The 18271-nt window shown below is 43.4% G+C and overlaps 1 protein-coding gene across 22 annotated transcripts in view; it reads left to right on the top strand.

Annotated features, from left to right (window-relative positions):
* Positions 1-18271, top strand: part of DLG1 (discs large MAGUK scaffold protein 1) — a 530809-nt gene that overhangs the window by 225537 nt on the left and 287001 nt on the right. For 13 of the 22 annotated variants that reach the window (XM_077487433.1, XM_077487432.1, XM_077487442.1 and 10 more), the window contains one exon: positions 11645-11743. The exons of the other annotated variants lie outside the window; for them this stretch is intronic. In XM_077487433.1, the coding sequence (XP_077343559.1) occupies positions 11645-11743 (99 nt within the window). The remainder of the gene's footprint in view (positions 1-11644; positions 11744-18271) is intronic. 22 annotated transcript variants of the gene reach the window in all.

Here is an 18271-nt window from a genome sequence, read left to right as displayed (position 1 = left end):
CTAGTGGGGTGCATATAACCCAGCTAGCGGCTGAGGAAGAGGTTAAATGCGCCCATGAAGCACCGCTGCTAAATCGCATTGTATGCGCTTCGGCGGTGGTGCCCATTAATATCAATGGGCAGGAGTGGTAGAGGAGCGGTATACACTCCAAACGTGCTGCTTGTAGGACTTTTTTTTTTTTTTTTTTTAACATCCTGCCAGCGCATTGCCTCAGTGTGAAAGCACTTGGGCTTTCACACAGACTGCAGGGGAGCCATTTTGCAGGCACTTTACAGGCACTATTTTTAGCCCAAAAGCACCTGAAAAACGCCACAGTGGGAAAGGTGTCTGTTAGATTTTATGAGATGAAAGGGGATTAAAAAAAGGGGAAAAAAAATCGGTCCAACATATCGGCCCAAAAAAAATCGGCATCATATATCGGCCATCGGCCGCCATGATTTCTAAATATCGGCATCGGCCAGAGAAAAACCCATATCGGTCGACCTCTAGTCATTAGTACAGTGACATATTTTTAGCACTGAACTCTGTAGTCTTGTCACTGGTTCCCTTAAAAGTGTAGGTGTCCGGTTTGTCTGCCACAATATTGCAGTCCCGCTATAAATTGCTGATCGCCGCCATTACTAGTAAAAAAAAAAAAAATGCATATATCCAATAGTTTGTACACGCTATAACCTTTGCACAAACCAATCAATATACGCTTATTGGGATTTTTTTTTAATCAAAAATATATAGCAGGATATATATATTGGCCTAAATTTATGAATAAATTGGATTTTTTTTGTCTTTTTTTAAAAAAATTTTTGGATGCGTTTTATAGCAGAAAGTAAAAAATAATAAAAAATATTTTAATATTACGGTATTATATTTTCTCAGTTGTCAGTCTGTTTTGTAGTGCTAACAATTGCAGAGGTGATCAAGACCACCATCAGAAAGCTCCTATTTGTGGGGAAAAAACATAAATTTCATCTTGGTACAGTGTCGGACAATTGTTAGTTAAAATAACAGTGCTGTATCGCAACAAATGACCTGGTCATGAAGGGGGGGGGGGGGGGGTTTAAACCTTCTGAGCCGAGGTGATTAAAGGAGCTCTCAGTGCAATCATTTTGTCAACAGTTCACATTAGATATCAATCGCTCTGGGTTTGCATTGTTTTCAATGAGTCATCGATTTGTATTTCAAGTAGAAGCAGTAAAGCACAACTGTTGTGTATTACCGGAGAGGAAATGAAACAATGCCTGTATATGAAATGGGCCAAAAAAAAAAATGGCTACCTATGTGTATGTTTTCAAATCTTCATAGAAAAAAAAGCTTTTAAAACGTTACCACATTTAAGATGTATGTAGATCTCTTCAGACCCGTGGTGATAACTTCATAAGCATTAGGGTTCTCAAAGAGATATTAAACCCAAAAATGTAAACACACACACACACACACACACACACACACACACACACACACACACACGGGTGTGGAGGCACTGCCATGATGGATCTGAAATGACAGGTGCTCTTTAAATGGCTTATTCTTGCTGGTAGTTAGAATAATAATAATTTAAACAAAATTTAAACAAAATTAAGGTTTCCAATTTAGAATAAGAAGCAGTCAGGTTAGTAAAATGGCGATATCAGAACTGATTCAATCATACAGTTTTTAGTGTACATATATTTGAAAAACCAATGGGATAAAGCAGGGGTTGACAAATTTGCTTGGAATTTAGGAGCCAGCTAAAAAAGTTAAAAGCCAGGTCCGTGACGGCGATCTGGACCTGTCCCTGGCCTGACATGGAGATGAGTGAGGGGAAGATAGCCCCCAGCCCCTCACCTGTCTCCAAGTCATTGCCCATAGCTCTTAGAGGGACATTTTTTTTTTTTTTTTTTTTAAATTGCATTTTAGTGTAAATATGAGATGTGAGGTCTCTCTGACCCCAGATTTCATATACAAGAGGACCTGTCATGCTTTTTTCTATTACAAGGGATTTTTCCTTGTACCGTATATACTCGAGTATAGGCCGACCCGAATATAAGCCGAGGCCCCCAATTTACCCCCAAAAAAACTGGCAAACTTATTGACTCGTGTATAAGCCGAGGGTAAGACATGCCTGTCCATCCCTGTGTGTGTGTCCGTCCATCCCTGTGTGTCCGTCCATCCCTGTGTGTCCGTCCATCCCTGTGTGTCCGTCCATCCATCCCTGTGTGTGTGTGTGTGTGTCCATCCATCCATCCATCCCTGTGTGTGTGTGTCTCCATCCATCCATCCATCCATCCCTGTGTGTGTGTGTCTCCATCCATCCATCCATCCATCCCTGTGTGTGTGTGTCTCCATCCATCCATCCCTGTGTGTGTGTGTCTCCATCCATCCATCCATCCGTGTGTGTGTGTGTATCCGTGTGTGTGTGTGTGTGTGTGTGTGTGTGTGTGTGTGTGTGTGTGTGTGTGTCCAGCCTACCTGTGTCCTGAGCCTTTGTCCCGAGCCTCCGTCCCGTGCCGAGCCTCCTTGCCTCCGTGCCTCGCCGCCGTGCCTCGCCGCCATGCCTTGCCTCCGGTCCCGTCCCGTCCCGTCCCGTGCCGTGCCGTCCTGTGCCTTGCCTCCGTCCCGTGCCCTCTTCGTTCGTCGGCGGCCATTGTAAAATTCAAAAGCTGCGCCGCCGCCTTCGCCTGTGATAGGCGGAACACTGAATTTCCCAGCAGCCTGTGTTCCGCCTATCACGTACATCGTATCATCCTCGTCCGTAGTACGAGGATGATACGAAGTCCGTGATAGGCGGAACACAGGCTGCTGGGAAATTCAGTGTTCCGCCTATCACAGGCGAAGGGGGAGCCGGAGGCGCGGCTTTTGAATCAGAATGGCCGCTGTCTGTCTGCTCGACACGCTGATCGAGCGGGCAGACAGCGATGACTCGAGTATAAGCCGAGGGGGGCACTTTCAGCCTCAAAAAAGAGGCTGAAAATCTCGGCTTATACTCGAGTATATACGGTAATAGGAATAAAAGTGACACAAATTTTTATTTTTTTTAAAAAAGAACAGTGAAAAAAATAAAAGTTAAAATAAAATATATATATATATTTTAAACGCGCCCTGTCCCGCCAAGCTTGCGTGCAGAAGCGAACGCATAAATGAAAGCGGTGTTCAAACCACACATGTGAGGTATCGCTGCGATCGGTAGAGTGAGAGCAATAATTCTAGCCCCAGACCTCCTCTGTAACTTAAAGTGCAACCTGTAGAATTTTTTAAACGTCGCCTATGGAGATTTTAAAGGGTAAAAGTTTGTCGCCATTTCATGAGCGGGTGCAATTTTGAATCATGACATGTTGGGTATCGATTTACTCGGCGTAACATTATCTTTCACAATATAAAGAAAATTGGGCTAACTTTACTGTTGTCTTATTTATTTTTTTATTAAATACATTTTCCCCAAAAAAGTGCGCTTGTAAGTCCGCTATGCAAATACGGTGTGACACAGTATTGCAACGACCACCATTTTATTCTCTAGGGTGTTAGAATAAAATATATATATATATAATGTTTAGGGGTTCTGAGTAAAGTGAAGGAAGATAGTTTGGCAGGCAGGGGAATTAGCATTGCATCCATTAGCATTGCTGGTTGTAATTCCAACGGCCACCACAAGAGGGCGCCAGATTCCAGAAGGAACCATAGGATCGTAGAAGGCCTCAAATCCGGGGGCTCAATTTCCGGCCGCCGGCGGCGCGGCCCGACGCGATCGCGCCGGGGGGGGGGGGTCCGCGGAGACAGCATACCCCCAGCTGTGCTGCGCCAGGTCGCTAATTCTAGTCGCAAATGCGACCTGGCGCCCGGGTTTTGTCGGGCCCTGGGATAAAGGAATGTTCATGAACTTGGTTTTATCTCATGATTACTGTGAAATTATGTGAATGCATCTTGGCATGCAGAGCTTGGATTCATTGAAGGAGTTTAATAAAAAAATTTAATATTCCAGAATAGAATATACAGCCTCATGCTACATAACTAAGCTCCATTTCATGCTGAACAAACTAAATTATTATGTAACCTCTAAATGGAAAACTATCTTTAGATTTTTACTCAAAGCATTTTACTAAAATTACATTTAATAATAATAAAAAAAAATCAGATTTAACCGGTTCCCGACCAGAGCACGCCGATGTACGTCGGCAGAATGGCACGGGCAGGCATATTGGCGTACAGGTACGTCCAATCTTCAACGCCGCCCTGCCATCGCGAGCGTGCCGCCGGCGGCGTGCTGGCCGGGACCCCCGTGAGTCCGGTCGCGGGTCCAGCGGACTCGATCGCCGCGGGCATACCCGCGATCGTCTCACGGGACGGCTGAATGGAGGAAATGCCGTGTAAACAGCATTTCTCCATTCTGCCTAGCAACTAGTGATGCTGATCTCTGCTCCATGTGATTGGAACAAAGATCAGTGTTCAATAAATGAAAGCCCAACCCCCCCCACAGTAACACACCCCTAGGAACACTTAACCCCTACACTGCCACCCACTGGTTAACCCCTTCACTGCCAGTGTCATTTACACAGGAATCACTGCATTTATATAGCAGTGATTACTGTATAAATGACTGGTCCCAAAAATGGGTCAAAAATGGCCGATGTGTCCGCCACAATGTCGCAGTCGCAAAAAAAATAAATGATAAAAAATTAATAAAAATGCCCTAAAACTATCCCTATTATAACTTTTGCGCAAACCAATCAATCGCTTATTGCGATTTTTTTTTTTTTTTGCCAAAAATATGTAGAAGAATATGTATCGGCCTAAACTGAGGGAAAAAATGTTTTTATATATTTTTGGGGGATATTTATTCTAACAAAAAGTTAAAAAAAGTGTTTTTTTTTTTCCAAAATTGTCACTCTCTATTTTTGTTTATAGCGCAAAAAATAAAAACCGCAGGGATGATCAAATACCACCAAAAGAAAGCTCTATTTGTGGGGAAAAAAAGGACGTCAATTTTGTTTGGGAGCCACGTCGCACGACCGTGCAATTGCCAGTTAAAGCACCGCAGTGCCGAATCGCAAAAAGTGTTCTGGTCTTTGACCAGCAAAATGGTCCAGTCTGTAAGTGGTTAAAGAATAAAAAAAACATCCAATTCTTCTTGATGTGTATCCACCCTGCAATCCATATATACAAAGAAACCCAAAAAAATAAGTTCATAATGGAAGTTGGGTTTTAAAATGGAATGTCACAGGGACAAGGTATTGAACACATGGAAGAAAGGGAGGTGTAAAAAGGCATGGAAAGCCAAGACACCAGCTGAAATGTATTAGTAATTAGAAAGCAATCCTGCCTCTTGTCAGTGCAAATTAATATCAGCTGGTTCAGTCCCAAACTGATGGCCTATCAAAAGGTGTCTCGTTACCAAGGTGTCACATGAGATATCTCATGATGCGTAAAAGCAAAGAGCTATTTCAAGACCTTTGTAACCCTTATTATTGCAAAACCTACTGATGCCATTGGTTACAGAAGGATTTCTAAACTTCTTAATGTTCCAGTGAGCACTGTTGTGGTCATCCGGATGTGGAAAAAACATTTCACCATAAACCGGCCACAGCCAGGTGCTCCTTGCAAGATTTCTGACAGAGGAATGAAAAGAATTATCAGAAGAGCTGTCCAAGAGCCAAGGACCACTTGTAGAGAGCTTCAGAAAGACCTGGCAGGTAGAATTGTTTCCAAGAAAACAATAAGTAATGCACTCAGCTTCCATGGCCTATATGCTCTCTCACCACGTAAGACTCCATTGCTCTAGAAAGCGCTTACCCCAACTTGTTCATTCCCCGACTTAGCTGGGGTAAGCGGAACACTTTGGGGGTGGGTTAGCCACGCCTCTTGACCTTTGACCTCTGGGGGAAACACCTGCTGACCTTTGGAGGAGGTCCCTATTCCAATCCTTGAGTCCTAACCTTTTTCTTCCAGGGGAAACCCTAACCCTAAGGAGGTCCTTATGTCGAAGCTTGTTTAAAGTTTGCACAACATTTAGACTAGCCAGTGAAATAATGAGAGATTATAGTTGCGTCAGATGAGACCAAAATTGAACTCCTTGGATGCCATAAAACACACAATGTTTGGAGGTCAAATGGCACTGCACATCACCCCAAAAACACCATACAAACGGGAGTTTTGAGATGGAAACATCATGGTGTGGGGCTGTTTTCCCTGCATGCGGTACTGGCAAACGTCATATTGTTTGGAGGAAGGATGAATGGAAAAATGTACCAAGACGTTCTTGTTAATCTGCTGTCATCTCCCAGGATGATGAAGATGAAACGAGTGTGGACATTTCATCAAGACAATGATCCCAAACACAAACCCAAGGAAACTCTCGATTTCAAAGAGAGAAAGTAAAGCTGCTAGACTAGCCCAGCCAATCACCTGACTTGAATTCAATAGAGAATCTATGGAAAGAACTAAGGATCAGAGTTCATGGAAGAGGCCCATGGGACCTTCAAGGTTTGAGAACTGTTTGTGAGGAAGAATGGGCCAAAGTTACGCCTGAGTAATTCATGTGACTAGTTTCTCCATACAGGAGGTGTGTTGAAGCTGTCATTACCAACTACATTTTTATTTTTTATATGAAGTATTATATTTCAGTTAGCGTGTTCAATACTTTTCCCCTGTACCATTCCAGTTTATTACTCATAACTTAATTTTTTAACTTCTTTATTTTCGTTTCTTTATATGTATGGATCGGATGGTTTGGTACAGACGTGGTGAAAATGCCATGTCAATAGCATATATAGCAAGTATATTTACTTAGAAAAATGGTGACGTGTTTAACTAGATGCTGACCGCCGGCCGTCAAATGACGGCCAGGCGGCGCACCTATTGTGGCGGGAGGCCGTCATATGACGGCCTCCCGTTTTAAACAGGGAATGGGCGCGCGCATCCCTGTTTCTTCGGTGGCAGCGTGTCACGGAGACACCGCTCGCCACCGAAGGGGGTGAACAGCCATTGGTTATGGCTGTTTACCACGTGATCGGCCGTGATGAAGTCACGGCCAATCACAGATGGTCGCACCCCGGCTGTGCACGGCGCATGCGCGCGATCGCGTCGGTGGCGGTGTGTTCCCCGGGAACACTGCTAGTCACCGATGCTGGTAAACAGCCATTGGTTGTTTACCCACTTGATCGGCTGTGAAAGGATCACAGCCGATCACTAAAATGTAAACAAACCGCGGTAACGAGATGTTACCGGGTTGTTCTCCTCCTCACACACCGATCGTGTGTGAGGAGGCGATTGCGGTAACATCTCGTTACCGCCTAGTGTACACCAATCACACTGATTGCCCCCCCCCCCCCCCAATAAAGAGGACCTGTCACCACCCCTCATAGTACCTGTCAATCACAGTCCATCAGAGTACCTGTCACAGTCCATCAGAGTATTTGAGTACCTGTCCCGGCCCGTCAGGGTGGCCGAGTACCTGTCCCGGCCCGTCAGGGTGGCCGAGTACCTGTCCCGGCCCGTCAGGGTGGCCGAGTACCTGTCCCGGCCCGTCAGGGTGGCCGAGTACCTGTCCCGGCCCGTCAGGGTACCCGAGTACCTGTCCCGGCCCGTCAGGGTACCCGAGTACCTGTCCCGGCCGGTCAGGGTACCCGAGTACCTGTCCCGGCCGGTCAGGGTACCCGAGTACCTGTCCCGGCCGGTCAGGGTACCCGAGTACCTGTCCCGGCCGGTCAGGGTACCCGAGTACCTGTCCCGGCCGGTCAGGGTACCCGAGTACCTGTCCCGGCCGGTCAGGGTACCAGAGTACCTGTCCCGGCCGGTCAGGGTACCAGAGTACCTGTCCCGGCCGGTCAGGGTACCAGAGTACCTGTCCCGGCCGGTCAGGGTACCAGAGTACCTGTCCCGGCCGGTCAGGGTACCAGAGTACCTGTCCCGGCCGGTCAGGGTACCCAGAGTACCTGTCCCGGCCGGTCAGGGTACCAGAGTACCTGTCCCGGCCGGTCAGGGTACCAGAGTACCTGTCCCGGCCGGTCAGGGTACCAGAGTAACTGTCCCGGCCGGTCAGGGTACCAGAGTACCTGTCCCGGCCGGTCAGGGTACCCGAGTACCTGTCCCGGCCCATCGGAGTACCCCAGTACCTATTTGCAGCCCATGTCTCATAGAATATACGTTGGGGTGTTTGCTTTCCAAAATAGGGTCATTTTGTGGGTAATTTCACTGTGCTGGTGGTCCAGGACCTTCAACAGTGTGATAGGTAGGAATGAAATGAGATGTGTCATTTATGCTCCTAGAACGCCTGAACGTACTACTTCAATGTTCGGCCTCTCTATGTGGCCAGGCTGTGTAAAAGTCCTACACATGTGGTATCGCCATACTTGGGAGGAGTAGCAGAATGTGTTTTGGGGTGTAATTTTTGCTATGTGTTAGAAATATCTCATAAATTGACAATTTTGTGTAAAAAAAAAATTAACCATTCAAAAGACTCATGCCTCACAGATTATACGTTGGGGTGTTTGCTTTCCAAAATGGGGTAATTTTATGGGCAGTTCCATTGTCCTGGTACTCCAGGGCCTTCAAAAGTGTAATAGGTGGTTGAGAAATGAGATGCGTCATTTTTGCTCGTAGAACGTCTGAAGGTACTACTTCAATGTTAGTGCTCTGTATGTGGCCAGGCTGTGTAAAAGTCTCACACATGTGGTATCGTCATACTCCGGAAGAGTAGCAGAATGTATTTTGGGGTGTAATTTGTTGTATGCATATGTTGTGTGTGAGAAATAACCTGATAATATGACAATTTTGTAAAAAAAAAATAATAATAAAAAAAAAATCTTCATTTTGCAAAGAATTGTGGGAAAAAATGACAACTTCAAAAAACTCACCATGCTACTTAATACCTTGGAATGTCTACTTTGTAAAAAGGGGTCATTTGAGGGTATTTGTACTTTCCTGACTTGCTAGTGTCTCAAGAAATGAGATACACCTGATGTACTGAAGGCCTGATCAGAAGTGATCAATTTTCAGCGATTGACACCATAGTTTGTAGACTATAACTTTCACAAAAACCAAATAATGTATACTAATGTGGGTTACTTTTACCAAAGATATGTAGCAGTATAAATTTTGGCCAAAATGTATGAAGAAAAATTACTAATTGGCAAAAATTTATTACAAAAACAAAGGCATTTTTTTCACAAAATTTACGTTTTATTTTATTTATAGCACAAAAAATAAAAAACTCACTAGTGATTAAATACCACTAAAAGAAAGCTCTATTTGTGTGGAAAAAAGGACGCAAGTTTCATATGGGTACAGTGTTGGATGACTGAGTAATTGTCATTCAAACGTTGAGAGCGCTGAAAGCTGAAAATTGGTCTGGTCAGGAAGGGGGGGGGGGTGTAAGTGCACTGTATTGAGGTGGTTAATATTTATTTTACCCACTCCATCCCTCCGCACTCAAGCGCAGAAGCGAACACATACGCAAGTCATGCCCGCATATGTGAACGGTGAACACACATGAGGTAACCTGCAAAATTTTTAAAGCGTTTCCTATAGAGATTTTTAGCACTGTAGTTTGTGAACATTCCACGAGTGTGCGCAATTTTAAAGCATGACATGTTCAGTAACCATTTACTTGGCGTAACATACAGAAATATTGGGCTAACGTTGTGTGTGTATTATTATTATTATTATTTTTTTTAATTCAAGTGTATTTCTTTCCACAAAAATTGTGCTTGAAATACCGCTGCGCAAATACAGTGTGACAAACGATTGCAACGACCCTTGAGAGGGTCTCTGCTAAAAAAAATGTTTGGGGGGGTTCCAAGTCATATTCTAATGACACCAAACTGCTCAGTATGGCTGCTCAGTGGCATAATATTGCATGAGAGGTTATCCCCTGCAGAAAGAATTGCATTTCCTGTGCCTCGTATACCAAGGCTTTTTTGAGGCACAGAGGTGACTAACCAGTAAGTACATTTTCCTCCAACATCTTTAGAGCAGGGAAAGTCTGATTACACGCTGAAAGGCAGCACTGACTTGAGCACAAGGGTAGCTTCAACTACATGTGGAATGTTGACACTACCAATCACCCTTTGAATGAGGGCAGGCAGCTTTGATGGGTGGTGTAAAAATAAAGTAGTTAGACTGAAGCCTCATACACACCATTAGTTGACAGATCAGGCCGGACACTTTGGTCAGCGTTCTGAGCAATTAACTGAGACTGAATGGGAGCCGTCGGCAGACCTTTTTCAGTCACGAGCCTTCGTCAGAAGATGGTCGACATTTTATCCTGTGTGTACTAGGCTTTAGGCAGACCATGGACTGGGGAGCCATCCCTGCTGCGAGAACACCAGGACTACTGCTAGCGCTAAAGCTGCTGGCAATCGCATGCTAGAAATCCGACATGCTGTTTGTACAGTAAATCAGCCTGCCCATAGATGGATTGAATTTTTTGCCAGTCCCTGCTGAACTGGCTGAGAGTCAAACCATCTATGGCCAGCTTAAGTGAAGGGAAAGCAGTGACTGACTCTAATACCTTTCTTTTCATCGTCCATTTGCGTGTCTGTCTGGGATTTTTTAAAGCGTTTGTTACCCCAGCATTTCATATCCCTAAAATGTGCCTGCTATACCATGTACTTGTATAAAAAAATATCCTGTTCTTTGTATTGCTTCCTTTGTGTGAAATTCCTGTTTCTTCCAGTCCTTTATGCTTTCCAATTAACTGACCATTCATTGTAAGCACACCGTGGTTAGTTCTCTATCTGTGCTGGGAACTCAGCCTGCTCTCCACTGATCAGACTTGTCCTGACACACAGCCCTCTGCACAGCCTTTCACTGAAAAGATCAGTGGACTGCTGTTTCTCCTCTCCCCGTCTCTTATGCAGCTGAGAACAGCGGGAATGTGATCACTTATAAAAGAGAGAACAAGATGCATTTATAATGTTGTGGGGTTTGTTTTACAAAGTGAGGATTTACAGTCACCTTTTAAAGCTACTTTCACACTGACTGACTGTGCGCCAGTGGTAAAGCGGCACTAGTTTTAGCGCTGTGCGGACGGGAACAGGGCAATTTTAACTCCAAAGAAGGAGTTAACAAGTAGTTATAAAGCGCCACTGCCAAACCGCTTTGATTTCAATGGCAGGGGCAATTTAGGAGTGGTGTATACACCACTCCCGCCCCGCCCCAAAGACGCTGCTTGCAGTACTTTTCCATCCTTCAAGCGCACTGCCCTAGTGTGAAAGCACTCCGGCTTTTCACACCACGGAGGCTTTTCGGGCACTAATGGATTTTTAGTTTAGGTAGAGTTGGGTGGGGTTGAGTCATTGAGAAATAAAGATAAGCTTAGAAATTGAGAACGTGACAGTGAAGCTGAAATTGCTATATAGCATTTGGGATACTAATAAAGACAAGTGAAAAAAGGGAAATTATTTTACAAGTCAGCAAAAACCATTATAATTACCTGAAAGCCATTTTCACCCTTGTTAATGTATTATCCACATGACACCATACCTAACTGCAAAATGTTTCATGTGTAATGTTTTGTTCCTGTGACAAATCGTTCTTCTCTTGTTATGTATCATTGTAGTAAATATTATTCATTGTCACATTAATGAAAAGTTGGGTATCACAGATTTTGTGTCTTGGCTGCTATCCTAATCATGCCTTTACTTTTTGTTTTGAATGTATTTTTCTTTTCTTTTAGTCTACAGACGCTGGTGCTCCTTGTCCTCCCATTGTCCCTGTGATCCCTGTTATTCCAGTCCCTGCTGAGAGCAATGTCATTCCATCCTCCACTCCACAGGTCTTTTTTTTCCCCCATTTTGTTTTGTGTGTGTGTGTTCCTGATTTTGTATAAGCTGTTTTGTGTTATTTTTTGCATTACATTGTTTTCCGCTAATATTTCATTGCTTCTTTTGATGATTATGGTAAATCTGGGCTAATGCACCTCAATATATTTCCTTAAAGAAACAAGTCTAATTTATTATGCAAATGTTTGCGTGTGATGTGCATTTACATACAGATACTTGCATGCATAGATTTTATTACCTCTTCTAAAGTAATTCTAGAATGCTTTTGTACAGTTCAGTGTGTTTTAATGTAAACATATAAAAATACCGGTACCATTTCATGCACCTGTCTCTCAGGGGTCATCCTTTGGAATCAGGCAGGCTGCATGTAGCATGGCAGTAATGCAGCCTCTGAATTAGTGAGCTTGTTGACTGGCAGCAGAGTCTGTGAGTCTTGTGCTACAGACCAATACCTAATACTGAACCTTCATATCTCCAACCCAATATTCAGTGTTTTAAACTGCCATAATAAGCCCTGGTAGTTTGCTTTTGATCCGTTTCTGCAGTGCTTTTTGGGATGCGTTAGGTATTTTATTTAAATTTTTTTCTCTGGGCCAATTTAAAAAACACAAATTACAGCGAAAATGTACTAAATGCAGCTTCTCTGTTGAAGTCTATTTAGCTAAAAATGCACAGTTTTTGCATTTAAAGTCCCTGACCCTTTCCAAAACGCCGCAGTAAAAGCTTGACCGTGAATGTGTCCCACAGGAAACTATGTTAAATAGACTGTAGTATGTTTTCTGCATAAATCACTAAGTGCATAGGTGTGTATATATATATATATATATTATAATATACACATTAGGTAGTAAAGGTGTTGAAAATTATCGCCATAGTTCTGCCGTTTGAGAGTTCACAATGACAATTCTCTTATTTGAATCCTGACAGGTTCACTTTAATAATGATTTAGCATTGACGTTCACATAATTCCCAGTGAGCTTTAGATTCTATTCATTCTATTCATAATGGATACTGTTATTTCCTCAGTCCTTGGACTGAGCCCGCCAGGAAATCGGCACTGCAGAGCACTAATCACAAGCAGTGCGACATTGTCCCAATGCGTGGTTGCCGAGATCGGGAAATGTCTCAGCTTGTGATTAGCGCTTCTCAGTGCCCTGGTGGGCTCTGCACGTGCTGTTTGTGAACATGCCTGAGCTCATCCTTACTCATAATCTACAAACCTTTTGGGTTCCACTCCTTTACCCTATCAAGAGGCCTATATTGTTTGCTTTGAAAACTCTTGCTTCCTCTGAAGTTAAGAGTAGTTCCTTTCTTAAAGCTAGCCATCCCCACTCCACAGAAGTCGATTAAGTTACTTTTGTTGAAGAAACAAATTTAACATTTCACATGATCATCTTGCTGCAGTCAATCAACTACAGCCACTATTTGGTGTATTCTGACAGGCTTGTGTGGCTGTCAGAATACAATGTCCCGACTGGAGGCAGGGGATTGGATTCGTCCATACAGCTTGTTTGTGTGGATGGCGGAATCTTTTTTTTTTTTTCTTTTTTTTTTTTGGTTCAGACCGATGGCAAGAGATGAGGTTTTAAGGGTCTAGAACTGTGGCCTCTAAACTGCAGCCCTTGGACTGGATGTTGCCCTTTGCTTGCCTTTATCTGGCCCTCAAGGCACCATTCCATCCATGCAAATCAGTGATGGGGCTCTATTTTCTCCTAAATACCATCACTAGAACACCATTTCTCCTGCTGATGTCAACAATGGAGCACTATTTCTCCCATTAAAACCTATACTGGGGCACTATTCCTGCAATTAATACAAAGATGGGCCACTATTACTCCCACTAACACCATGGATAGACCACTAGTCCTGTACTGATTATTATTATCCAGAATTTAAATAGTGCCAACAGTTTGCACAGCGCTTAATACCAATGATGATACACCATGCTTCCTATTGACATCAAGGTGGGGCACTATTCCTCCCACTAAAACCAATGAGGAGGCACCATTTACTTCCACTGATATCAATGCATTTTTGATTTCCACTGGCCCCTCTAAAGCCCCGAAAGACAGTTAACTGGCCCTTTGTTTAGAAAGTTTGAAGACCCCTGGTCTAGAAACTAGAATTGGTTTCTTTGCCCCTACTCCGTTTGTGTTCCAACCTGTCTGTGTCTCTGCGCGGAGTAGTAACCTCCATGCAGCTGTTGCAGCTTTTTTGGAGAATGTTGTTATTACTCTTGTTCCTATAGCAGAAAGGTTTCAGGTGTTTCACTCCAGCCCTTTGACAGATTCCTAATCAAAAGGGGGTAGCCACCCTATTGGGCCTTTTTAATGTGTCCATTTGGACCTAAACCTTTTACATGTTATCAACCAGGTCTGTCATAGCTTTCCTTCAGCAGGGAGACTTTCTGATTTCTGTGGACATCAAAGAAGCTTACTTGTATGTCCCAGCTCATCCACATTGCCATCATAACTTCGTTATAAACCAATGGTGGTTAATAGGGTCCATCTGTATCTTTTCAGGAGTATGACCCTAATTTTTCCTAACCTCTTTGAGGAAGATCTGGAGGAAGGTGGAGTGGACAGATACCCAGGTGACATTCTCAAAGTCTAAATTGGGTCCATCCTTTTATTGCTAACCTTGGATCCCAAATTCCCCCCAAGTTCTATCCAGAAGCCCCCAGAATGAAGGTGCACCTTCACTCTTTGGATTGGGGAGACATCTGTGTGTTTTTGTGCCAGTCTGGATAGAGACGTTTTGGACCTCAGCATCCAATCTTTCATTTCATTGGGCTACAAACGTTTCTGTCCCTGCCCCCTCCATGATTTCTACCTTCAGTTTGCCAGCTTCATCTCAAGCATTGACAGATTGTGGACCTCCTAAGTCAACTTCAAACACAGAGTAGTAATTCCATTTCCTGCAGAGGAAGGGCTCAAAGGGTTTTACTCAAACCTGTTCACTGTCCTAAGACCAAGTGGAGATATTCGCCCCATTTTGGACCTAAAATCCCAAAAGCATTATCTACGTGCCCTAAAATTCCATATGGAGTCTGCAAAATCTGTCATTGCTTCTCTCAAGTTACAGGAATTTTTGGCTGTAAAGGGTAGGAGGGATTAGTTCAGCTTTACAGCTTACGCTACAAGTTTTAAAGCCTTTTGGGCTTTTTTGGCATAAAGCAACTGGATGCCAACTAGTTGTCTGTTAACATGTTTAAGTTTTACCAGGTGGGTGTTCAAACCTCATTGTATGCCAGTTTTGAACTTGAAAGGGAACTGAAGTCCAAATATAAATAATTAAAAAAAACTGCAAACAGGCAGACTTTTTATTGCAGAAGAGATATGCAATAAAGTACACTTACCTGCCTGTTCGCAATCCTCTGCAGCATGTACACTAAATCATTTTACATTACGGCACACTGCCAGTGTATTGCAGCTTACCAATCTTTAAATGTGATGGCTACATTCGATCCCCCCTCCCCTTTTTTTCATCTGGTCAGTAACACAACTCCTGTATTAGAGTGGCAAAGGAGCACCTTTGGACAGCAGAATTGTTAATATGGGGGGAGTGGGGTGTTGGCTGTACTAGCAGATTTAGATACACTAACAAATTGAAGCCAAACTCCAGCTCACACTTTATAAGCAATTCCAGCAACAGATTTTTTTTTTCCTTTTGCAATAAAGGTTTTACATAAGGCCTCAAGCACACTAAGCTTAAACTCCACTTTTACACGCATGTATGCATCAAAACACGTTTGCAAAGCACAGCTATAGGCCTATTTGTTTGGGTTTTTTTTGTTTTGTTTTTTGCAGCTTTTCTCCTACCAGGAGAAAAGGTGCCCAGCGAAGCTGGGCAAACACCCAGTGTGCACGAGGCCTAAAATATTATCTTTGTAAGCAGTTGTAAATGGTTGTATTCTCCCTCTAACTGCTACAAAAGCAAGCAAGCTTGTTCTTTTGAAGAAAAAAAACTGGCCAGATCACCAGGGGAGACTACAGGAAAGAAAGGCAATAAAGTAAATGAATGCAGCTGTCGCATCCCAGAATTGTAAGCTGCAATATAATAAATGCTTGCTATTGGGTTTCATGCCATAATTCTTTCCATAAAATCTGTTTCTTGGAGTTCATTAAGGGACACATGTACTACACCTTTGTATTCATGATCTACTAGTACTGCTTTTCAACAAACTTGTTGTTGGAAGGGTTATACCAGGCTGGTCACTGTTTTATTTTTTTGGGGGGGCGGGGGGGTTTATTGTCGTGTAGGGGGTCCATTCTCTGAATGACGTGTCCATTAACCTCTTAAGGACCAGGCCTCTCTTTCAGATTTGGTGTTTACATGTTTAAAACAGTTTTTTTTTGTTAGAAAATTACTTGGAACCCCCAAACATTCTATATATATTTTTTCTAACACCCTAGAGAATAAAATGGCTGTCATTGCAATACTTTTTTCACACCGTATTTGAGCAGCGGTCTTACAAGCGAATTTTTTTGGAAAAAAAATCACTTTTTTGACTAAAAAAAATAAGACAACAGTAAAATTTGCCCATTTTTTTTATATTGTGAAAGAATGTTATGCCAAGTAAATTGATACCCGACATGGAAAGGGTATCAAACTTTTACCCTCAAAAATCTCCATAAGCGACATTTAAAAAATTGTACAGGTTGCATGTTTTGCGTTACGGAGGAGGTCTAGGGCTAGGGCAAGAATTATCGCTCTACCGATCGCGGCAGTACCTCACATGTGTGGTTTGACCGCCGGTTTCATATGCAGGTGCTACTCACGTATGCGTTCGCTTCTGTGCAAAAAAAAAATCACTTTTATTCCTATTACAAGGAATGTAAACATCCCTTGTAATAGGAAAAAAGCATGACAGGTCCAACGCCTCCACTGCTACGACGGCTCCAGGATGCGGCGGAGGGCGCAGGAGAGCGGCGGAAGGGGGGATGGCACCTCTCCCGCCGCCGACAACTGTGATCTCGCAGCGAACCCGCCGCAGAGACCACTGTTATCGCACACACGACCGGCGCTTTGAAGAGATGGATATCTCAGTTGTGGCAGCAGCTGCTGCCGTTACCGAGATATCCCTCTTCAAAAATAGGACGTACATCGGCGTGCGCTGGTCGTTAAGTGGTTAAAGAACTCCAAGAACTAGATTTCATGATGAGTATTAAATCTTATTTGGGTAGATTACCAAAAGAGCTAGCAGTTCTAGGAACTTGCTGAACATGAGGTATGCAACGGCATCCTCAGCCTGATACAATTCCTGTTCCTATTAAATGGGTTCTAAAAATGCTGATACTGGTAATATGCCATTCCTGTTATCACTTCATCATTCTGAGGCAAATTTTGTTAATGCTGATCAGCTCAGCCCCCTGCAGCAGGAATAAGATACGATGCCATCTTAAAGTGGAGGGCCACCCTGAAAAAAAAAACTCATTAAAAATTAGAAAAAAATCTGAATTTTTTAAATTTTTTTTAACTTACCAGAAACGCCTGTTGCTAGGCACATCATCCTAATCTGCCTCTTCCTCCTCCGCGGAGATCTTCTTTCTTCTCTCCTCCATGCGGTGTCTTCTGGGTAATGGGTCGCGCTGTGTTCTGGGAACTGTGTGTCCCATTCACAAAGCACTGCGCGACTCGCGCATGCGCAGTAGGAAACGGGCAATGAAGCCGCAAGACTCCACTGCCTGTTTCCCTTAGATAGAATGGCAGCGCCGGGACCTGAGAGCCGAGGGATGGGTCGGCCTCGGGCGGCCGACATCGCGGGCGCCCTGGACAGGTAAGTGCTTATTAAAAGTCAGCAGCTACAGTGTTTGCAGCTGCTGACTTTTAATTTTTTTTTTCTTTTTTTTTTTAAACCGGCCCTTCTCTTTAAGTAGTGTCTTCCTTTTTAATTATACCTACAGGTAAAAGGGGGAAAACACTGCGCTCCCTACAAAAATGATAAAAATTGTGAAGTCACACAAACCAGCAGCTAACATACGAACCAAGTCCAAATAATATGTGACAAAAAATGTAGCGCTGAAATATCAAAAATATAACAAATATAAATATCACTTAAACCCTATTAAAGGGTTTAAGTGATCTTTATATTTGTTATATTTTTGATATTTCAGCGCTACATTTTTTGTCACATATACCTACAGGTAAGCCTATAATAAGGAGATATTTACTATATACGCTGCCGCTAGTATCATTGGCGCATGCTCTCTGAAGGAACGGCCATCTGCGCCATTTCAGGGCCCTGTGCTGTGCCCGCTGGCTCCTGCATGCGGAAGTGACATTGTCACGTGTCCGGCCAGTCACAGTGCCGAAGCCCACAAACCTAGAAGAAACTGGGAAGATGTTGGCCGTCTCAGCGGGCACCACTGCAGGGCTTCGTTCTAAGGTAAGTATTTCATAATGAGCTAGTATGCGATGCATACTAGCTCATTATGCCTTTGTCTTTTTTTTTTTTTTTTTAAACCGGTTCACAACCTCTTTAAAACGTGATCTAGCCTTGTGTTTGTTGTGCACTTTGT

This window comes from Lithobates pipiens, unplaced genomic scaffold, assembly GCF_037356315.1.
Source record: "Lithobates pipiens isolate NorthernLeopardFrog02 unplaced genomic scaffold, aLitPip1_a1.2 Scaffold_18, whole genome shotgun sequence".
NCBI lineage: Eukaryota > Metazoa > Chordata > Amphibia > Anura > Ranidae > Lithobates > Lithobates pipiens.
The sequence above is the reverse complement of the archived record's forward strand: the minus strand, read 5'-3'. Positions and strand labels throughout refer to the sequence as shown.